The sequence below is a fragment of the Stegodyphus dumicola genome, chromosome 3 (assembly GCF_044657685.1).
Source record: "Stegodyphus dumicola isolate Sdum_Otavi_A_Nest chromosome 3, ASM4465768v1".
In the NCBI taxonomy this organism is placed as follows: Eukaryota; Metazoa; Arthropoda; class Arachnida; order Araneae; family Eresidae; genus Stegodyphus; species Stegodyphus dumicola.
In genome coordinates, this window is record NC_140770.1 from 126520999 (window position 1) to 126545746 (window position 24748).

Sequence of the window (24748 nt, forward strand, 5' to 3'; positions counted from 1 at the left end):
TTAACATACTATTCTATATTGTTAGCGTATTATATAAATGGGATGGCCAAACGTAAGTCAGTAAGAGCCCATGTTAAAATTCAGATAAAACTGAAAAAGTTTCAGTTCTGTGTTGCACCATTTAATGATTTAAAGTAAGAAGCAGCCCCTCAAAAATTATTCACTTGATTTTTATGGTGCAATTGGTTTTGCTGCAACCTTCGTAGTCGTTCAGTTTTTTACCATTTTAACGTAGTATGTTGCAACCAATCAAAGTAAAGTATTCAGCTCATGCCTGATTTTTCCACGTTCCGAAAGTTTTAATGGCGGCTGTTTGCATGTGTTCGCGGAGTTGACAGTGTATTCGATAATTGTAAGGTATGTATATATTTTGTTTATTCTTCGTAAGTGAGCTTTGATTTAGTTTATTCTTCGTAACTGAACTTTGATTAGTATTAGTATTAGTATGTGCATTAAAAGTTGTGAGTGAAAATGTGCTGTAGCGTACTGCTTGGGGAATTTTTGAAAATCCCCGATTTGGCGAGTTTCTACGGAACATTTCTGGGATTGCAACCTCCCCGAGACGCTCCGCAGAAACGTAAAGAAAATGGCAACCACTACTAAGAACATATAATGAATTTGAGTTTCAGAAAGCAGCGCCTCCTTTTACTCTGTATCACATGAAAAACATCAGTAAAAGAAAAAGACGAAAGTAAAAGTCAAGTGGCCGCCATCAGTCGATGAAAAAGTGACTCTCTGGTCGAAGGTCCAAATCAGTGAACTGAAGAATCTAGTATAAGTAAAAAATGTTAAGGATGAAGAATGTCAGATGGATATTTGTGCTTTTCTCTGGGAAATGGAGAACATATAAGAGAGTTGATGCAATTGTTAGGATGAGTGAGAACTGAATAGAAGAAATTTCTGGCAAGTTTTTGAATGTAATCTTGAATTGTATCTGCTTTGAGATCACGGTGGATATACGAATTTGTAATGAACCATGGCGCGTTGATAATCTCTCTGAGTGCTTGGTTTTGAAGAACTTAGATGTGTTGAAGGTAAGTTTTGGCAGCGTGGCCCCAGACAGGACTAGCATAGAGTAATGCTGCTCGAAGTATAGATTTATATAAGAGGAGTTTATTAGAAGCGGACATATGACTTCTTCTGCAAAGAAGTGGGTGCATAGTAGCAAGCGTGATATTAATTTTTTTCACAATTTCCCTGAGATGTTCCTGAAAAGTCAATTTTTTATCAAGAATGACTCCTAGATATTTAACTTCGTCAACCCAGTCAAATTCTTCATCAAACAGAAGAGGTTTAGGTGGAGTGAAACTTGTTTCGCTTTTGCGAAAAATTATTGCTTTTGATTTTTCGGTATTAACTTCAGTCCTCCAAAGAGTGAGCCAATTTTCTAGATGATTGAGGTAATGTTGAAGAAAGAGCTCGACAACAGTAATAGTAGAAGCTTGGGTCATAATTGCGGTATCAACGAAAGAGCAATGGTAATTTGTGGGTCCTTAGGAATATCGTGAATGTAAATGTTATATAAATATGGAGAAAGTACAGATCCTTGAGGTACTCCAGCGAAAATGTTTCTCGTGGAAGAAACAGAACTGCCAAATGTGACTGCAAAGATTCTGTCTTGAAGATAGGAAGCAATAAGTCTAATGCAATGATCGGGGAAGTTTAACTTGATAAGTTTGTATATAAGTCCCCGGTGCCATACCCTATTAAAAGCTTTCGCAATATCAAGGAAAATAGCTCCGGTAGGGAACTTACAATTGAAACCGTCAGTGATATAGCTGATGACACGAAGCAGCTTGTGATTAGTACTGTAAAGATGACGGAAGCCAAACTGTTCTTCTGGAATGTAGGATCTCTGTGGAATAATTTGATTAAGATGATATCGAATAACTTTTTCAGCTATTTTAGAAAGTTGACTGAGAAGGCTGATTGGGCGGTAGTTCTGGGGAAACGTTGAATTTTGATGCGTTTTGGGGAAGACGACGATGATGGCATGTTTCCATATATTAGGAAAGTAAGAGAATTTGATGATAGAGTCGATTATCTTAGTAAGACAAGTGATGGAATTGATAGGAAGATGTTTCAACGCTTTGGTAGAAATACCATCAACACCTGGAGCTTTTGGGGGTTTTAAGGAGCTAATATAATCGGCAACCAGCTTAGGCGTGGCAAGAAATGTAAAGTTCAAAGGACCTGGGATTTTTAAGAAGGTATTAACAGTATCATTAACTTTGGAGATACGATTGCTGTCGTAGGGGGATAGCATTGGGAGTAAACGTTTCTTCTAGTATATCTGCCAAGGTGTTAGCTTTATCTTCGTCTGAATAAATCATTCTGTTGGTACCATGAAGTGGCGGAATTTGCTTGAAGGGTTTCTTAAATTTATTTGCAATGTCAAAAACAGAATTATCTTCAGTTGCGAGAGAGTTGAGGAAGTTTCGCCAGTTTTGCGTCTTGAAGTTATTAATGTCCTTTTTGATATCACGTTGAAGAGCGTTCAGTTGCGTTTTAAGCCTTGGGTCTCTTGTATTTTGCCAGTTTTTCCTAATACGATGTTTGCATTTGATTTTTTCTCTTATGCTGGCTGGAAGAAGAAGAAAAGGATGGGAACTGATGAATAATAAAGAACAAATATTTAAAGAAATGGCGCGGTTTTTTTAGGAAAAGGTAATAAAATATTAAAAATAAGCAACTTTAAAAATTTAAGAGAAATAAGTTTTTTTTCACTTACCCTTCTTTGCAAAACTGAAAAAAATCTTTTTTAAGTGAATATATACTCTAATACTCTTATCATAAATTTGATGCCAAGGGGCGCCCCCTGAACTTCCGTTTCGTAATCTGATTTATCCGCCCAGATAAAACTTTATAATCGCCGTAGAAACCTGCAAAGTGTTTCACCATTCAGCGAGTGGCTGTGTTACTTTCTCTGCATATATTCAGCTAAATTTAAATCAACGCGTTATTGGTTCTTCGTCGCAAATGACGTTTGATTGCAGACCAAGTAATCTTTATGGAATTAATGTGTGCACCCATTTCGAGATCTTTAAAGTGCAGACTGTGCTTGACGGTAATACGGTCAAAACCTAAATTTTTCAGACCACAGCCACAGTGGATCCGACAACACCCACTCAAATAACACGCTTTCCAAACTCACCTCTGATCTATTCTCAGTCTCTCTAAAACGTATTATTGGACTCTCTTTCAATACCACCTATCATCCAGTTACCGTCTACAAGCTTTACTCTTCCACATGGGGCCCACCAGCGGCCGAGCGGTAAAGTCGCTGAACACTGGTAGTTCGGTCCGAGGTTCGAATCCCGCGAACGGGCTGGCTGCATTGGTTCGTAGTTTTCCCCATGTGTAATGTGTATACGAGCCAGTTTTCCTTAAAAAGTCCTCCACGAAGGCATCCGTCCCCTTAGGCAGATAGCCCTAGTGTGCTTTGCCATAATTAAATAAGCCAAACCAAAACCTCTTCCATATGTCATTTTTCCAAACTCACTCTCATCCCTCTTTTACCATTAATCCGAATACTATCATTCGTCACAACAGTAATACACTGTCCTCTGCAAAAGGTAAACCAATCAACAACAGCATGCTTATGCACTTTCACACTTTACATCACAAATTCATTTCCCGTTTTCAAAAAACCAATACCTCGTAATTCTCAACACATTACATATATTCAAATGGCTCTGTCTAAACCAGGAAGCCAGGAAGCTTTCCTTACTCTCCTACAAACAGCATGCGCATTCGCTTTTCTTTGTTTTCTGTATCACCATTCAAACCCATCCAAAGTTCCCTTTCTCTTACACAAACGCATAATATTACCGCACTTTGGATAAAAAAAAAGTAGCAATCAAAACTTTCATATACCATTCAATCAGGACACGTTTGCCTCGAGCATCCAGTAAAGTAATAAATATCGATGTATATTCACTCAGTGACGTTCAGAGTCACAGATAAATTCATACCGACTGATTTCTTAACAAAAAATATGAAGAAAAAATGGCAAAAATATACAAGGTAAAAAATTCATCCCGAAAAACAACCACCACGGGAAAAAACTTTTAACGGCAGTATACCGAGACTGCCAAATTTGACGCGTTTACCATCCAGAAAAAAACTCTGAGCAGTTGAATAAAGTACATTCTAGCCAAGTTGTGTATCAATGAAATGTAAGATACAAAATGTCTGTTAAAAACCCATTCGCAGTAATTTTCTATTGATTTTGTCGAGGTGAATTGCGCAAGGACTAAAGCACATTTCCACCATTTTATTTTTATTATTGTAGGTACTCTAAAAAGAGCTTCTCAACTGTTCATAAGTAAAAGCATTGTTCATAACATAATGTGTATTTCTGTAAATATAAATACATTGTATGCATTCTGCAGGAAACACTTTTGAGATGCTTTTTCTACGTGAATATAATGCCCTTAGGATATACATAGTGATCCTTTTTGCGAGTGGCGTTCAGCATATTTGTATAAATTTCTCTGTTCACGCATAACAAGCTTATAATGTACTATAAGTTAGCTAGCTGTCAATGTAAACAGTAATCGAATAGAAATTATACCCAATCTTGTCCTGGTAAAGTAATGTCTAGTTACATTTATTAAATAATATTTGTAAAATCAGACAATTATAGCTATGTATATGTGTGTATTTTATGTATATAGGCATCGATTTTAGTTATTAGACACAGGATATACAGGAAAAAGTGGAAAAATTTACAAGCTTCAACAAATATTTTTGTTAGTTTAGTGTTTATAAAGTGTTTAATAACAACGCAAAAAATAAAGAGAAGCTCAGGTAAATAATCCATACATGTAATAGCTCTAGCAGCATCAATATTGTGACATAATTTGTTGTGTCAGTGTTTGTAAACATTAGAAATAGGCCAATTGGTCATAATTCTTCTAAAATGTCTGAAGAAAACATTTTTGATGGGACCATTTAAATACTGTTGTATTAAAAAAAATCCACGGTTTAAATTTTCTCTAGGTGAAAATCTTGGTACTGAGTCAATCATCATTAAAAGTTAGAGAAATTTCAGATTATCATCAGCTTACTGTTATTAAGTATGCTTAGTATCCAAATGTCATTTCTCTGTAAAAGTATGATGAAGATTTCAAAGTTGATTTTAAAAACTTTCTCTACGTATGAGATCAAAATTAAAGTCATCGATTACCTGTAAAAATACGTTTGGAATATTTTATAAGAAGTTTACTAAAAAGATTTTCAGTTTAGAGTCTCAGAATATAAGTTTTTAATTTGTATTAATAACTGTGTATGTAAACACTTCAGTTTCTTTTTATTACTTCAAACAGTTGCCATATTAAAAATATACTCTTCTAGGCTGTTACATTTTTCAAGTATTCTGTTGTAAGGTGATGCATTTTTGAAAATTTGCTGCTTCACTTACTTAGCCAATAGTGGTTTTCGCAATCACATCACTTTAACAAGGGTTCCTACTGGAATCATTATTCACCCCTTGGAGGTAATTGAAATATTCTAGTGGGTCAGTAATTATTTGGGCGTCCATAGCCGAATATGTAGTGGCAATTGATCAGCATAGTCAAGGTTCCAGTGATTACAAAAATGGATATATATGCAAAGTTCTGGATTTTAAAAGTCATACGAAAGAAATATCCCGAAATAAAAGTTGTTGCCGAACCAACATCGCCTTTTCCCTCTTCTTACCTAGTATAAGTATACTTAAGTCAAATCAATAATTTACTACGAGAAACAAGAAACAGGCTGAATATTTCTAAAGGAGGTGACTTAGGAATTAGGTTAAGCAATTTTATGCCAAATATTAAAAAAAATTGCATCACTGCACCAAGCGCAGCCATCACATTGATTCAAATCGAAATTTTGTGCAGTCAAAATATGTGATTTTGTTTCTGAAAATTTTATATTTGTAAAATTAAAAATGAAAATAATAAAACATAAATCTAATTAATCATTTAAAAATTTTTTAAATAGCCCTCCAGTGCTTTGCCGTAATTAAATATACCAAACCAGCCTTTAGATGCTTTGCCGCGTTCATTTAAGCAAACAATCAACTCATATTTTTACTTAACAAGCTGATAAGTCCTAGTGGGCTTCTCCGTAATATAAAAAAACCGAGCTATACTTTTACTCAACAAATGTACTCGTATTTATTTTTATCCGAAATATTTCTTACATAAGCAATTCGCTTGCAGTAAAAACATACTTTAACTATTTATTGCAAATCTTCTTTGTAATTAAAAAGGCTTAATTCAGAGTTACTACTGTTACTACAAGTTGCAGTTCGCTCAGTAATTACGCAGAATGGTCTCGTAGAGAAATAATGACATTTTTCTTCCAACAGCTGTCATCTTAGGCTCAGGCAAAGCGTTGTCTTGCAATGCAGGTTCCCGCACAGAGCGCTACCCCGTGAATTACATTGTAGCTGATTTTCTAATATATAAAAGTTCGAAAATTTTTTTTAACACGGTCCACTAAAGTACTTGGGAGTGAGCAACAATAAAAATCATATAAAAGTTCAGTAAAGAAGTGAAGAAAAATCTGAAACAGTATTTGTAGCCGAACGAATCCAATAGCTAAACCTGTCGAGATGCTTGGAAGTGAAGAAATGTGCAAGGTAAGTGCGTAAAACAAATGCCTTTTATCACCAAAATCAGTGCCTCACAATTAACATGTATTATAAACATAGACACACGAGTACAACAGATAATATATATTAGACACAAAAGTACTGCTAAATATAGGTACACAGAATAATGCACAATACAAAAAATAAGAGTAATGGAATATTTTTTAAAATTTTTTTGGCATATTTTAATTTTTTTTAAAGTAAATATATACACTATTTACAAAATTTAAGGGAGGTGCCTGAGCACCGCATGAGGCCGTTTCTTATTCACTTTGCTGACAGGGTCATAGTAAAGAATAGGGATAGTGGGATTATGCACATTGCTAATGTTATCAAAAACTTTTTTTGCCAGTTTGGCAAAATACACTTGAATTTCAGAGACTTTGAGCTCACGGTGTATGGCCGTGTTTCTTATGAACCAGCGGCCTTTAGCCACTTCACGGAGAACAACATTTTGTAACACTTGAATGTTTTTAATAGCCGTAGGGCTGGCATATCCCCAAACAGGGCAAGCATAAGTAAGCACGGGACGCAAAATGGTCTTATAAGATCAACAACTTGCATTCTAGAGACACTTCTTAATGATAAAGCTTTTACCTGAAGTTATGTAAAATAGTTCGGGCAGGTGCATCCACTCGTAAAAAAGTAGTGTGTTTTAACTCATTAGTTAAAGCATAGAAGATATTTAATAAAGGGCTTTTCATAGTTAATATCATTACTGCAAGTTGGAATTAATAATTATGTAAGATGACCTCAAACGAAATATATTTTTTCTTTGGCTGGGGAGGTGGGGGGCGAGTTCTCTAATCTAGCGGTTAAATAGTACTATTATTAGTTCGACTCTGATTTAAGTCTTGGCGAAAGGACTGGCTGGATAGATTTTTCAGGGTTTTCCGCACTGCAATTTAAATACAAGCCATTTTTCCTTTGAAAGTGCTCTACAAAAGCATCTCTTTCCTTACGCAGATAGTGTGGTTTGCCATTTTTGCCTTGTGTGGTTTGCCATAATCTATATAACCTAAACTTCTTCCGGAAAAATCATCTACAGAAACTTAATAAAATTATGCTCGTTTATTTTAACCTGAAGTTTAGCAAAAATAGATCGTACAGGTGCATTCACTTCTAAGTAAATAATGTTTTTAACTGTTTACTGAAAATATGTGTTGTATTTAATAATAAACTAAATCTCAATAAATACTGTCACTGAAAAATTTCAATTCACATAGTAATTAAGCAGGATTATTATGAATCTGACTCATTTTTCTATCAGCTAAGGCAGGGTTTCTTAAACTTTTTCCAGTCGCGAGCCCTTTTTATCACTGAGATGATGTTTAAATAAGTAACAGACGAAATGACAGCGTAACGTGAAAAGCAAGGAAAAATAAACGTTTATATTATAAAAAAATGCGTCGAAACGATTTCGTTTTTTAATTTCTCTGTATTGTCTTATCTTTATCTATTTTCAGATGCATTATGTAAAATTATTATAATAAGTTAAAGAAATATCAAAACTGCTTAATGTTTTGGCGAACCTCTGCTACAGGTCCCGCGGGGGTCATGACCCACAGTTTAAGAAACCCTGAGCTAAGGCAAACAGGGATTCAGTTGGGTAAAATTAATTAGTTCAGCCTATTACAGATCCCTTTGCTGAAACGAAAAGATTAAGTGAAAGTTTCGTGATTTACTTCCTGTGGACAAGTTCGCTTTAAAGTCTCCACAAAGGTCTCGCTTTCCATATGCATACAGTCTTTGTTTGGTTTTCCTTAAATCAATAATTCAAATCTAACATATCTGTTGACAAACATCATAAACAGGTATATTTGTCTAACAAAGTTATGCATATTTAATGCTAACGACCTTCTGTAAATACATTCCGCTTTAACAATATTTCTTTTACAAATTTATTGAACATATGTGGTATTTAGCAAAGGATTAGTTAATAATTTATGTTGCCGTTATAAGCTGCAGTACGTGCAGAATTTAAAAAGGGTGATTTCAGATGGAAAATTCTAATATTTTTTACTAATATTTAGGCGATCTTCCATTTGTATTATTTAAAAACTCGTTATTCAAAATGGCGAAACCTTTCGGTTATGCTCTCGTTTACTGTAATTTTCAATAATAATCACGATTTCCCTAGGCTATGTAATTAAAATTACCAGGGGCAATTACTTTTCTAATTACGTAATTATAATAACATGCTGTAGTTAAAATTACAGTTATATTACAACTGCAATTACATTGTAGCTGTAATTAGATTATATAATTGCAATTATATTGAAATTGTAATTATATTATACAACTATTTGAAATTACAATTACATTGAAATTATAACTAGAATTCACAATTACTATGTAATATTAATTAGATTATACAATTATTTTGCAATTAGATATCATCCTTACAATGTAATTATAATTGCAAATTAATTGTAACTGTAATTGAAATTACGAAGTAATTGCTTAATCTAATTACAATTGCAATGTAATTGCAATTTATTTTTTAAAAAAATATGAGTGTCTGCGGTTCTTAACAATTCAGAAATTGGCAGACTATTTCTGTAAAACATCCGCAAGTATACTTCCATCCATTCGAAAGGCAATTTAAAATTATTAAATTTCTTAACTAACAATAAGGAAAATAAAATATTTAAGTTTGAACGTTGATTAGATTTAGTAATAATTTTGGTAAAAGAAATATATTAATTACTTTCTATTGGACATTGAGTATTTTTAGGTTGTCAATTTTTACAAATATATTTTATTTGCATAAGAGCTTCAACATTCCCCTACGACATCCGCAGTATGGCCACCCATGCTATATAACATACTATTGTTTAACATGCCATTTAACTGTATCATTTTATGTAATTATGTTTGTTAAACAAACAATGGAAGGGAGTAGAAAGGATTGCTGCCTAAATAGTATTTCCATGTAGTGCAATCAATAAAGTATTTCAATCATTTCCTGTTCACAGTAGCAGAAATACTTAAGCTAAAAGTTATATACGAGAGAACGTACTTAATTGGCAAGACGGTGGAATCGAAATGTTCATCTTCTCTCTTAAAATTAGTATTTTAATGCCCATTATTGAAGAATTATGGTTAGAGATTCCAAACTGCCGTTTAAAGAATCCCTACTTCTTTAAAAATTTGTAAACTTTCTAAATAACTGAAAGTGATGAGAAGCAATTATCTATCACATAATCTTATATTCAATATGGCTGAGTGCGCAGGGCTGGAAGAAATGGTCTGTGTTATAATCCGTAAAATCCAGAGAACATTGTCTTGTCGAAAGAGAATATAAGGTCTGATAAGCCAAGACTTTCATGTATAAACTTATTGTTTATGGTATTTGCAATACATATAAAGCGAGGTGCAAATGAACTGCTCTAGTACCCTCTTGGGGAATTACATAGTATTTCGTTTTATAGCAAATGTTTTAATCTTTCTTTTGTAAATGTTCTCTCCAAATCATCACACAAACTAACTTAAACTAGATTCATATGTTAAATTGTATCGAGACTTAGTTCTGTTTTCTCTAAATAACATGCCTTGTTAGCTTAACTGAATTTGTTTTAGTCAAATTATAGGAACACAAGCAACTGGTCTTCTCAGAAAGCTTTGCATTTAATCTTCTCAAAATAATAGCATATATTCTTATTCTAATTTCTAATTTTTTCGCACCTGTGCTTGAGAATCAGAAAATACGTTTTTTAAAAAAAATCGGTTTAACATGTAGGTGACTATGATAATCCGTTTTTTGGAACTAACCCTAAATACAAAATTGATACTTATATTTAGTCCTCTCGCTCTCTCAGTCTCGAATAAGTCTCACTAATCTTACAGATCTCCATTTTAATATTTTAATAGATTGAGTAAATAGTTTCAATTTGATTTAGCACATCCTTGAAACTAAATTTGAAAAATTCCTAATGCCTGAAAGAAACATTCAAAAATCCCGAAATTATTGAACTGTCATTTTATAAGAATGTTTTGATACGAAGCCATATACAGCTGTATATGATGTATATGGTAGCTGTATACACCAGTATATGGTAGCTGTATACACCAGTATATGGTACGAAAAGATATAATGCTAATTAAACTGTGCCTCATATAAAAGGCAAAGAAAGAAGACGATTGCCATTTTAATGACTGAAAACGAATATGAAAATGACAAATCGTTGTTTATTGGCATAGCCGAATGATATTATTGAAACTCCTGGGTCTTTTAGAGCAGGAAGGTTTTTCACCATGCTCTTACTGCATTAGAATTACGAATCTTGCACTTAGATGATTTAGATAGACGAGCTAACAACTAAAATCATGAGAGCATGCGCAGGAGAGGGCTGCAACTCCTTAGATTCTCCTCCACCTCAGGGGCAAGAGAGGAGAAACACAGGACCTACTATACCATATTAAGAGGGTGATTAGCTATTATTTCACTACATTGTAGTTTGGATGCCATTGTAGAGATAGCTACAATGTGCAGAAATAAAAAAAACATTGCTGTGTCCTCATAAAGATTTAAATTAACATAAATTTTATTTGTTAGCTGCATGTGCTATACTCCAAGAGCATGCATGGAAGAATAAAATAATTGTTTACAACTTAATGATACGCTTGTTTACAACATAATAATTAATTAAAGCATACGAGTTATTTATTTGAACTTCTAGCTAATTGTTTAGCAAGGAGACTTAGTTAATAGTAATCTGGAATAGGCAAAGAGGCTCTGAAGAAATGTATTATTCGGTATGCGCACATAATATTATCATTGCATAATTAACAAAGTATCATGAATAATTCTTCTAAATAATTTAATAAATTTCTTGGCAAGTCTTCTTTACTTTTATATGCACGTACATAAAAAGTACATCATTATTAGGAAATCATAAGTTTCTACCTTCCTCTCCCCAACTGAAAATAAATAGTATAAATAGTTATTACACTTTGTTTCATTTTAAAATTCTTAATAATTTTCATTACAAAATAAGTGGTAATTTTTCTTTATGCATTAATTTCAACGCTAATAACATTCTTTTTGAGCGCTGCAACTGCATACCCCTTTCCTTTTACCAATAAAAAATCATCATGTAAAAGATAAAAGCTAAAGATTATTATTACATGTGAATTGCACAGTTTGCCTTCTATACACACAACTTTAGATAAAAGACAAGTGATCGTAAAGTATTAAGCACAGCGGATACGAATATATGTATACATATATACACATACACACACATATATATGTATAAGTTAAATCTAGCTCTAAAATAAAGGCAAAAATTTTGATTTAGCTCCTACAAAATTTAATTTTAAAAAAAAATTGCTCTCTTTCGTATTTATATTCCGTTTAACTCGAAAAACTATAAACAATATAAGATAAGCTAATTTGTTTAAGGATTAATTATCGAAACTTCAAGATACAAAATATATTTAAAACGAGTTGTTTAAAATAATATATCAAATATATACAAATTAGTCATTGTTCCATCATAAATTAACGACACACTTACATTATTTGCACTTAGTTAATAATGAAAAGATTTAATTATGCAAGATAAAACTAGGCACATTTTTCACTAGATCCTAAACCAAGACTTACTATGAATGTTTCCCACAAATGAAGGAGCAACATTTTGTATTTTGCCGAGACAGAAAATTCGCGTAGTGGAAACTTCAAGAAAGTTTGAGATCGGTTGTTTAGGAAATGTATTAATTCTGAGCTTGGTCTCATTTAAATAATTTTAAAAAGTACTGTTATAATTTGAAATGCAATTAACGATTCTATACTTCACAATTTGGCAACATGCTGTTATTAATAGTTCTTAATTAATATTGCTATTATTAATGTTTTTCCACGTTCTCTCCGTGTGTAATAAATCTTTGTTATACACTAAAATTTTAAAACTAATGTTTTTTTATGATTATCCACACATCTGTTCTAAAACGTATTTGCAGCTCACCAACGGCTGAGCGGTAAAGTCCCTGAACACTGGTAGTTCGGTCCAAGGTTCGAATCCTGCGAACGGGCTGGCTGCATGGGTGTTTTCGTGATTTTCTCCATGTGTAACGTGTATACGAGCCAGTTTTCCTTAGAAAGACCTCCACGAAGTTATCCCTCCCCTTAGGCAGATAGCCCTAGTGTACTAATTAAATAAACCAAACCAAACCAAAACGTATTCACGAGAAAACGCAAGTTATGTGGCATCCCAGGCAGCTTTATACATTCGACGACGGTCATTTTTCTGGAGTTTGTTTCTACATTGAATTTATTTTTTCGCTTTGTAACGATTCCTAATTTGGAGTTTGCCAGTTGATAAAGAGGAAAGCGTTGCATAGCTTCATAAATAGGGCATTTTGCCAAACTATACGTAAAACAAGAATCCCGCTAACTCCTTAATCGAATTTTATGGAAATGCAGTGTGAAAAATCGCCAAGCAAAGCGTTATGATGCGGGATGCCAAATTTGTGTAACTCTCTGTTGATTTTTAAGCGAAAACAGATTAATTTAACGTAAAATTAATCGCCAACGAACTGGCGACTTTTCGAGAGGGGGGTGCGAATAATCAGAAAGTACCAGATTATTTAGCAAAGCATTTCTAATGCTATAAACATTCCTAGAAAGTGAATTTATTTGAGCTCTTGTTTCATTAAACACTGTAACCATTTTAAACTATGCAAGAAGAATAAATTCCCAATTGCAGGGCAAGACTATCTGGGGTTGTAGATAAGGGTTTTTCTGGGGCTTTCTTATCGATGCAGAGAGCTTGATTTTACAAGGATGTTTTTCGTTGTTTGTTGTTTTTGTTTTTTATTTAGTTGGCTGCGGCAAAGCAACGAAGGCTGTCTAGATAAACTGACAATGCTTTAGTGGAGTATGAGGAAAACTGGCACATTACATAAAAACACTCATGCATCTAATCGTTTCTCCCCGGAATACGAGCTTCGCTTTCTTGAGAATAAAGGAGGATAATGGGAAAATAAAGAAAGTTTTGGGGGCTATAAATCCTGACATTGTTTCTTTAAAAGGTAATCACATCTGGTCACCATCAGCTTTTAATTAAAGGTATAAAAGTTTGGGATGCTGTAAGGCAAAATATCACAAGAAGTTCATCTTCTTTTCGCATTTACTGCAGTAAAGCAAATCTTCTGAATTTCAAATACAGTATAATTTTAGTTAGAACTTTTATTTGTAAAAATTTATTACTAAATTAAACTTAATTACAACAATTAAACCTACTTGATAACAGAAGTTCATAAAATTTAATTAAACGTATCCAGGCTTCAAAGGATACGCTTTACTGTATCACTCTTTCCCTGCAATCTCTCTGCACTATGACATCTTTCACTCAGCTCAACTTTCGCGGCTCAGGAGCAACATAAAGAATTTCCGGCTATAAATAACGACCGAAGCTAGTACTTATTGTCCTTTTCTCGTCTACTGCTGCTTGCTACGTCTCGAGCTTAGTCTTCTTTCCTCATTTTCTAAAATGTAAACTAAGTATGTCGAAGTTATGGAGTGCGCTTAGCACCCCTAGTGTTGTACCAGTATTAAGCAAAAATATATTGAAAAATGAAAATTTTCTCTGAAATTTGCTCCTGTGAAAAACCACCCATCATCTAAGCAACAGTCTCCTAGGCAAGACCAAGAAGTAAATTATTTTTCATCTTCCGCAAAAACTACACACGCACACACACACACACACAACACACACACACAACACACACACAACACACACACACAACACACACACACACACAACACACACACAACACACACACACACAACACACACACACACAACACACACACAACACACACACACACACAACACACACACACACACACACATATATATATAGTATAATATTTGCGTGTGGGGGGCTCTCGCTTTTGGTACAGCCTGTTGCGATAAAAAAGATATGAGCGCACCTAAATGGTATAATAGTCAAATATGCAAAATTTCAACGTTCTGCAGTTAACGGTTTTTGAGTGATACGTGCGGATGTCCGAAGAAATCCATTTTTAATCCATTTTACAATGAGTTTTGCAATAAAGAATCCTTTTTCTGTCCGTACGTACAGACGTCACGCAAACATATAGTCAAAATGGACATTACAATTGAAATCTAAAAACCGAAATTTTTCGCGATTACAATACTTTCTTTATTTAGTACGAGAAAGTAATTAAAAACAACAAAGATATTTTCTTACGGTTTAAGCCTGTATTTTGCTCTTTTAATAGTTAATAATATATTCAATTTATAAATTAAAATGAAGTTTATAATATAGTTAAGACGCATTTAATTTAGGTGAATTCTTTATAGCATCTTAGTAATTAATATAAAAACTGCGAAATGAATATTTTAATATCATGAAAAACTAATAAAAATAAAATCCTCCTGACATATTGTATAGTTTTTAAGCTGTAAAACTGCTTAAATTGTAACATATTTTTAGAAGTTCACTCAGTAATCGAGGAATTAAGCGTTTCAGTTTTCATAAGCAATATTAAAAATTCATCTAAATATGTTTTAGGGCAAATGTATATATATATTTATATTGTACACATTTTATTCTTAAAATATGTATTTCAGAACTAACTTAAGTAAAACAAGAAATTTAAAAGTAAACTTAAAATAAACTTAAAATAAAAAAATAAAAATAAAAAATAAAAATAAACTTAAAATAAAAAGGGCATAAAGAGTGAATCATATAATCTCTCAAATAAAGTAGGAGATATGCTAAGTTCTAAAAATCCTTTTTTGAACTATAAATATTGGCGGCAGTATCACATCTTAGGCGCCAAAATTACAAGCTAGGATAAAGTTGTTTTACTTACTTAGCATCTACTTCACATTTCATTGTTAATGGTCTTCAAAAAATCTTCCAAAGATATACTAGTTCTCACGCATTTTATTATATGCACTTTCAAAAATATTCTTAAAATTGTAATCATTCTAAATTAAGACAACTTGCATCTTTGTAATTCAGTCTCAAACTTTATACACGATTTCTGATTTTACTTTAAAATAATATTGTCATTTAAAGAGAAAAATTCTTGAATAATGGCGAAATAATGACACTTCAGATGTGCAAAGAACGTTCAAAAATAATGTCTTCAAAATTACATGCACAAGTTTATTATTCGAATGCGCAGACGATATTCTAGCTTTTTTTTTTTTTTTTTTTTTTTTTTTTTTTTTTTTCGTTTTATTTTTTTTAATCAGCAGATGCTCTCGTGATTCTAACATACTGCCAGATTCTTTCCTTTTAAAATAGTTTGAATTTAAATGAACACCATTCTTCAAAATATATTTAACTTATAAATACTACAACTTTAAATCCAAATATTTCATACATTTAAAGGTCGAAATTTTAAAGATTTTAATAAAAATATGTATTTATGCAATGTTTTAGTGAAGTACAATAAATTTTAATTTGAGATCGTCTGCATTTACAAATATGCACAATGTGGCATCATATTATATTGATATATCTGTAATCGCTGATAAAGCAAACATTTAATTCTACATGTGGAATGATGAAATACTGCTCTCGTTTTGCACTACGTTTTGATTAGTCTGTTTACCAAGGAGGGAAAATAAGCTTTTTTTTTAAGACGTTAGATTATTTATTGCTTGGTCTCACTTTAGGAATATTTTAGGTCTGGCAAAATGAAAATTGCTGCCTATTAGTTGCAGTCCTTATATAGTACCATCACTACAAAGTACTACTACCACCACCACTCTTAAACAAAGCTCAAATCGCATAAATTTACGAGTGTTAGAGAAAAAAAAAAACTCAATCAGGATGTTGTGGTTTTAATTTTTGAATTTAATAGTTAAAAACACTTTGCTTCTTTGTGTACCACCTACTTTTTTCTTGCGTACCACCGTGTGAGAACCCCTGTTGTAATCTATTAAAATACATGACTCTCTGCCTGAATCTTGATCTTTCAGGAATTATAAGTAGCTTTTAAACTATTATTATGCCTGTTGAAACTACTGTTACAAGTCTTAATCCGAGTTTAACACTTAAAACAGTTTTAAATTAAATCAGATTTAAAAATTTTTAACACCTCGAAGAGGTTTTATTGTTTTCAATTCGCTATAAAATCTTCTTCATAAAATTCATTTTTGCAGATCGTCGTCTTATAAGATCTTTCATTTATCATCAACAGTATAAAGTGCGTTGCTCAAGTTAGCGTATGTTATGCATTTAAAAATTAATTTTATAAATAATGTTATTAATTAGTAATATTAATCAGTAATTTTTTCTGAAATTCTTTACAATCGATATTTTGCAAACAATTTCTACTATGAATGTCATAAACAAAATAGGTGTATGACAGCCTAATAGGTCACTGCAAAATTTTAAACTTATCTTTTTGTATAAATTAGCGTCTACATCTGAAATAACATTTAACTTTTGTGATGAAATTCTGCTGTAGCATAAAACTTTCATGACTCTGCGTGTATTGCGTTTTTCAGTTTGTTGCTTTGGAGTCCACATTTTGTGGAAGAATCCACAGCCTCAAAAATGTTGGACTTCTTTCCACAGCAATTTTGAGGAAAATATCCCCTTGGGGGGCTGAAGGTCTTCCATCCTCTCTCCTACTACCGAACCACATGAGAAGACTTTCGAGTCTCCATATTTTTGGGGTGCAACCAAGACCCAAAGACAGTATGCATTTACAAATGTACACTGCTCAAAAAAAAAAAAGAAAAAAAAAAAGAAAAAAAAAAGAAAAAAAAAAGAAAAGAAAGGTGGGTGACAGTTTTATATCTCCCGTTCTACTGGGCCGATTCACGAAATTCAAATTGCGTTATTCATGTCTCGAAAGCGCGACTTAGGATATATATTAGATTTATATATAACACTATTCTAACATAGGTATTTTGACAGAAAATCGGACTTTTTCTGAAATAACATACCATTTTTTTACATATTTCGATTCTACGACTCAAATTATGCCTAGATACTAAATTTTGTAAAATTTGGTGCGAAATTTACGGAGAAATTCAACAGTTTATGTTAGCGCTTTCTTTTCAGTTTACGCCAAGAATAGTTTACTTGGCGAACTTCTTAATATATGACAACCTATTTTCCTTTCGGCGTGAGGGGGGAAAAAGTCACCATCCTTCCTTTTTTTCAGATAAGGACCTTTATATTATATTTTTAATTATAATTGTTATTATTTTAAGCATTTTTTTCTCTTTGAAGTTCATTTTAATTGTTTAAGTTGCATGGTTTCTTTCGAATAACTGTTTTAAAATTTTCTATTTACTCATTCGACCTGCGTGGTTTAAATCAAAGGTGCATCGTTAATTTTTTTTCTCAAATAGTTTTCTTTATACAATATTTTTAGTCATAGTTACTATTTTAGGTAATTTTTAAATTTTTAGACTTTTATTTCAATTGTTAGTGTTGCATTCTCTCTTCAGATAATTATTTTAAAATTTTCTATTTATTCATTCGAACTGAGCATTTTAAATACATTTATTAATATAAATTTTCCAGAATTTGATTTTATTTATTTGAATTGCGTTTCTTTCGGAAGAATACTTTGTAACCCAGACTACGATGCATTTGAAAACTGCATATATTAAAAGAAAAATACAGTAAAGCACAGTTCACACGCTTTTCAATGTTCCGTTCAGAAAAGATATATAAATAAGAGAGTTGTAGTATCGACATTTTAACTTAAGATGACTTGTATACACTGCTTTAAACATTTATCATTGTGCCATTGCTTTACACAATTTATCCTACATTTGGTTTCTTAAAATGTTATTCATATTTTATTCAAATATTTTATTTCTGAAATCGCAAGAATCAAATATCATAAGATTAAAAAAAAAAAAAAAATACAAACACTAAATTTTACGCAAAAATTTATTTTTTCTTCAGGCATTCTGCAAGTATATTAAAAAGCATCCAACTTTTCGAAACATCCTGGTATTTCTGACAATCAATTTAGATAAAGTTATCAGACCCACAAACTGCCGAGCCGTAAAGTCGCTGAACACTGGTAGTTCACTCCGGGGTTCGAATCCCTGTAAACGAGCTGGTTGCATGGGCGTTTTTGTGGATTTTCTCATGTGTAACGTGTATGCCAGCAGGTTTTCCTTATAAAGTTCTTCACGAAGGCATCCTTGCTTTTAGGCAGATAGACCTGCTTTGCCGTACCTTAGTAATCCAATCCAATCCATTTCATCAGTATTTGGTCAGAGCCTTTATCAGTCTTTAGAGGCTAAGCATTTTGAAGTTATGAGATGAAAGGAAAGACTGGTTTCATCAAGAGATTTTGCTTTATATAATTATGTGTGTATGTGTGATTATGGTAAAGCCTCGAGGGCTATCTGCCTAAGGGAAGGGATGCCTTCGTGGAGGACTTTCTAACGGAAACGGGTTCGTATATACGTTACACATGGGGAAAACCACGAAAACGCCCATGCAGCCAACCCGTTCGCGGGATTCGAACCTCGTACCGAACTACTAGTGTTCAGCGACTTTAGCGCTCGATCTCTGTTTCATCAAGAGAAAAAAAAACGTCTTTAGGTGGCATCCGCATGCATCACTGGATAAACTCCTGAATCTTCAAATAATTCGACTGAGAAATCATGATATTCTCCGTTTATGATACGATATGATGTTCTATAACGTAATTTAAATTTCTACAACCATATAGTCTAAAACCAGTCGCTTTCAACTTTAATCTGCAATGACATCGTTTCTGTCTTTTCTGTTAACACAAGCTGAATTGATGGTATTTGCTGGTGTACACGTCCAAGTGTTTTCTCTTTGAACACCGAAATTCTTTGAAGTATCCTGAAAATATATTAAAAAGCGTCCAACTTTTTTAAACATCTTGGTATGTCTGACAGCTAAATTTTCCTTCAAATTTTTGCTTACTTTTCTTCTTTCCTTCTAAAGTTATTTTTAGTGCTCTCACAAGAAAATTAAGATTTTTCAATTGCTAGACTTCCATAAATTTTGCATTCCTTTTCAATTTTTTTAAATTGCATTTCAGTTGAAGACAGCTTTTTATTTTCTAGTCATTTTAACTATAAATAAAGTTTAAAGCGAAATCCAAAGGATAAATTTAAATTACAAGATTTTTTGCTAAATGACAAAGAAATAAAACAGTCCAGCAGTGTTTATTCTGTACCACTGAGTAACCCGATTCTTATATCGGCTGAAAAAATCTAAAAAGATCATGATTTTTATACAATCTATAACGCAAGAGAAAAATTAGCTTCTTAAAACATGACATGAAAACATCGGTTTAAAATGTGTTTAAACGTTTCCGAAACGTGTTACAAAGCATGTTCAATGTAACGTCCAGCATTTTCCGAAAGCAAGTATCTAAAATGCCACGTTACTGCAGTTCATGTATCACGAAACATTTTAACATTGACTCTAAGCGAGCTACAATCACAGTGGTCCAGCTGTCGACTGCTCTTCAGAGAAAAATGATTCGGTTATGAAACTAGCTGTCATTCCACACCAAACGGTGTGGACTGCTATGCAATGGAATGCAGTAGGAGAATACAATGGAACTAGGTAGACAACATGAGGGATTTCTTTGGCCCAAATCGATTAAAAGCATTTTGAATCAGTATCTTCATGTTTTAGGGCCGAATTTAGGCTTCAAAAATATACAAATTAGCGATCTGTAAGAAAACGATTTCCAGATTGTACGCACTTACTTGTGCGAGTGATTTGGGATCTCACATTTTGTAATCGCTAATTCGTGGTTTTCACGGACGAATTTCTCCCTTACACGGATGGTGCACTAACGCCTTTAAATGGTAATTTTCTTACTTCAAAGTTTCTTAAGGATATACAACATATTAATCCCGTGTAACAAAAGGTTAAGTTAGATTCCGACTCATGTTTTGTTTAACAATATTGCATACAGCGCCATTTCCCCTCTGGTGGTGAGGTTTCGAACTTCATTTTTTTCGCGGAAAATAAATTCCCATCACCTCTTTTACACTGTTACCAAGTTTGATAACAGTTGATACAGTAGTTTTCCTCTTATGACCGTTTCAAAGTGGAACTGTAATTACAACCACCCTGTATATTATTAAATTTTAATTTGAAGCTATGCGTTATATGTATACCATGCGTAAGATTTTCGCTTTTGTGGAAAAAATAAAGAATCGAAGCAAATATACTTAGGATAATGGACCAAAACTGAAAAAAATTTCCTCTCCGAAAACAAAATATTGAAAATTCGACCTTGAATTTATTCGATTATCGAAATATTCAATTTAACTTATCTTATAAGTCCTAGTTCCGACAACAATGCCGTCAAAAATTCCAAATTACTGAAGCTGAAGTAAAAGGTTTAGTATATATTCACTGTATGTTAATAAAGTAATCAGAGTGTAAAAAAATAGATTATAGAATTTACGCTGGTACAACTTTTTGTCTGAATGCACAACATGTAATGGAAGAGAATGTTTGTAGAGATCTGTTTTTGACATGCCTCTAAAAGTAGATGTGATACTCCTTTTGTCTCTTCAATGTCAAAAAGGCCCACCAGCGGCCGAGCGGTAAAGTCGCTGAACACTGGTAGTTCGGTCCGAGGTTCTAATCCCGAACTGCTGCATGGGCGTTTTCGTGGTTTTCCCCATGTGTAACGCGTATACGAGCCAGTTTCCCTTAGAAAGTCCTCCACGAAGGCATCCCTCCCCTTAGGCAGATAGCCCTACTGTGCTTTGCCATAATTAAATACACCAAACACCAATCAATGTCAAAAATCTTTCCTTTGAGAGGCAACTTTGGTTTTTGAGAAAGAAAAAAATCACAAGAAGACAAATTTGAAGAACATGCAGGACGATTGAGTACACATACTTATTTTCGGAACACAAGCGGTTCTCCGATTGGTTATTAAATAATGGAAAGATGCATTGTCATGCAATACAAAACATTTTTAATACGTTCTCTGACTGAATAACGTAAGATTAAAAGTCATCTGCTTAATTCACAGCCATTTACAAGTCAACTACTCGGGCAATTGCAGAATCGTTTTGATACCTGAGCTTGTAAAACAAACCTAATATCACTGGATTTAAACACTTCTTTAATCTTCCGAGAATATTCCTTCTTTAGCTTATATTCCAAGAATATTAAGTGAATACAATTATTGCAAAAGAAATTGAAAATTCATTTGCACTACGGCTTGGTATTTTACTAACGAGTTAACAAAACTTAGATTCTGCTTTTTGTGTCTAAGAATACAACAATATTTTAAATATTTACAAATAAAATATTAAATTGGAGATTTAAAATTGGAGCCTCACCAGTTGCCTAGCATTTGGAGATTGTTAAATACTAATTGTTTGTTGCGAAGTCTAACCCAGGCTGCATGGTTGGTTTTCGTAGTTTTTTGGGTTCTTTTTACAAAGGTCCTCTATGAAAGCATCTTAACCAAATAGCTCCCATGTTCTTTCTATGTCCAGATAACCAACGAACCTAGTTTAAGCGAGATTTCCAAGTGAAATTACTAGCAAAACCCGAATACGCATTAAAAATCAGCCAATCGAGAGTAACAAGAAAGATACGGCGCCAATAATTGAATTGCTGTTACGGTACGCTGTTTCTAAACTTAGATGGTTATTCCTTAATAATATATAATTGATTTGTAACTTCTACTAGAGCTGACGGTCAGAATTGAAGTGCAAATAAATAATAGCTTGTGCAATCTTGACAAATATAAAATTAAAAATATTTTCATAGAAAAATATTTGCATTCAGACGGAAAGTTTTTTGAAATATTTGCAATTACTTTATAAGAAGGATTTATTAATAACCGTAATAATTATTATTATATTACCTGATGATTAGAATTCGGTTCTTGACAATTACATTCGAAATTAGAATTTTAAGGATATTATGAAAATACGTTACGCAGAAAAATACGAGTACATTTTAGGATAAAAAATGAGTCGATTTTTTATGTTTAAAAACTTTTTAAATTCATTTAATAAACATCGTACCCTCGTTGTTAATTGAATCCAGAATGTTGAGTGTCGTATATATAATTATTCTACAGAACCTGCTGACTTATCGAGCCATTAAGTATGTGGCGACACACTGCCTTTCTGTGGCAACCCTAAAGAATTCGTCTGTCACGAGGATCACGTGTCCAGATGCATCATTACGTCTACGTCTGCTTTTCTGTTTGATAGTTAGTTGCATTTAAGATTTTGTAGAATTAGAAATGGCTGTTTTTAAAAAGTGTCGGCTCAGATTTTCGAACCTATGATTTACTTGTTAAGCAACAAATTTGGCGAGCCAGCCAGGATTGATGTCACAGGGTGACATTATCGATTTCGACACTTGATAATTTACGAAAATAAGAGAAGTTCCTAGGTGCAAACATGGATGATTTAGAAACACTAAAACGGAAGGCAATTAGGAGTGTATTTACGAAAACAGCTTAATAAGTTAGAAGAACTGATACGATCATACGATCAGATTCTCCGGATTTGGACGATTTAGAAATTTATTTAAATCAAATTTCAGAGAAGTATAAAACCTTACGAAATACAGATGACTCTTTTTTGGAACTTCTACAGAAAAAAGGCTGTACTGAAGAAGAATATGAAAGAGAATTTAGTGCAGCTCAAGAATATTACGATAAATTATCTACGTTGAAAATAAAAGCCAAAAGGAAAAAGGATAAGTGTTCACAGCCTTCTACTGGTTCAACGAATAGCGGTTCTGCATCAGGAATAGTTACGGCCGCAAAACAGAAATTGCCAGAGATCGAACTGGTGAAGTTCGATGGAGACTCCCGAAAGTGGTTGACGTTTTGGACGAGGTTTAGTAAAATACATGAAGATACTCGCATCGACAAGAGAGACAAGTTTCATTATCTACTACAATCTACGAAACCTGAGACTGCGCCAAGAGCAATAGTGGAAAGTTTTCCTGCTACAGAATAAAATTACGAAAAAGCCGTGGAGTATCTCAAAGAATGATTTGGAAATGAAAATGTTTTAATTCAACTTTATGTTAGAGAGCTATTAAAACTGGTAATCAATGACAAACAAAAGATAGACCTATTAACTCTTTATGACAAGTTGCAAACTCAACTACGAGCATTGGAAACACTCGGTTTAACTAAAGATAAATTTGCAGTTGTTTTATTTCCTTTAGTGGAATCAGCACTTCCTGCTGATTTAATACAAATTTGGGAAAGACAACGAGGTATGTCTCCTGAAACAACAGGTAAGAGTGATTTGGAGTCATTGATTGATTTTCTAAAAAGGGAAGTAGAAACTGAATTTAGAGTTAAACTTACCCGTGATGTTTTGGGTTCTGATAAAGTAAGTAATAAGAAAAATAAGTTTTTTGACACAAAATCTGTTCCAACTGCATGTGAACTAATTAATGCAAATAATAGTAATAGTAGTAAGTGTAATGATAATTTTTAAAAGTATAAAAAGTCTGATACTTGTATTTTTTGTGAAAAATCCCATTTGTCTGAAAGTTGTAAGGATGCATCTTTAATGAGTTTAGAATGTAAGAAAGATATTATTAAGAAAAAGAATGTTTGTTTTGTGTGCCTTAAGAAAAACCATAGAGCAAATCAGTGCACAGCTAAACATAGGTGTACCCTATGTAAAAATCGACATTCTGTGATTATGTGTCCTGATTTGCCTTCTAACAAAACAAAAAGTGTCACAAAGTTAGCGAATGACGAAAACAAAACAGGCATTCTTAATAACTATGTTAAGGTATCAGATGTATATCTTCAAACTTTAATTGTAAAAATTCAGAATGGTTCTAAAGAAATGTTTGTCCGAGCAATTTATGATAGTGGTTCTATGAAATCATATTTATGTAATGATGTTGCTCAAAGGTTAAATTGTAAGTGTATTGGTGAATCAAAAATTAAGCAATTTCTTTTTGGTGAAGTTGAGACTTCAGAAAATGTATATAAAAACTATGTTATTGAAGTAAGCAATATATATAGTAAATATAAGTGTAAATTAGAGGTACTTGGTCAAAACAAAATTTGTTCTGAAATTGAGAAACTCCCATCTGGTTCGTGGTTACGCGAACTTAAGTCACA

At 32.9% G+C, this 24748-nt stretch overlaps 1 protein-coding gene across 1 annotated transcript in view; it reads right to left on the minus strand.

The window, feature by feature from the left end:
- The window catches only part of LOC118204459 (uncharacterized), a 54199-nt gene extending 38453 nt beyond the window's left edge, over nucleotides 1–15746 (minus strand). Inside the window, exon 1 of the mRNA XM_035376777.2 lies at nucleotides 15494–15746. Coding sequence (XP_035232668.1) covers nucleotides 15494–15500 — 7 coding nt within the window. The 5' untranslated portion in view covers nucleotides 15501–15746. The remainder of the gene's footprint in view (nucleotides 1–15493) is intronic.
- Nucleotides 15747–24748: the final 9002 nt, after the last annotated feature.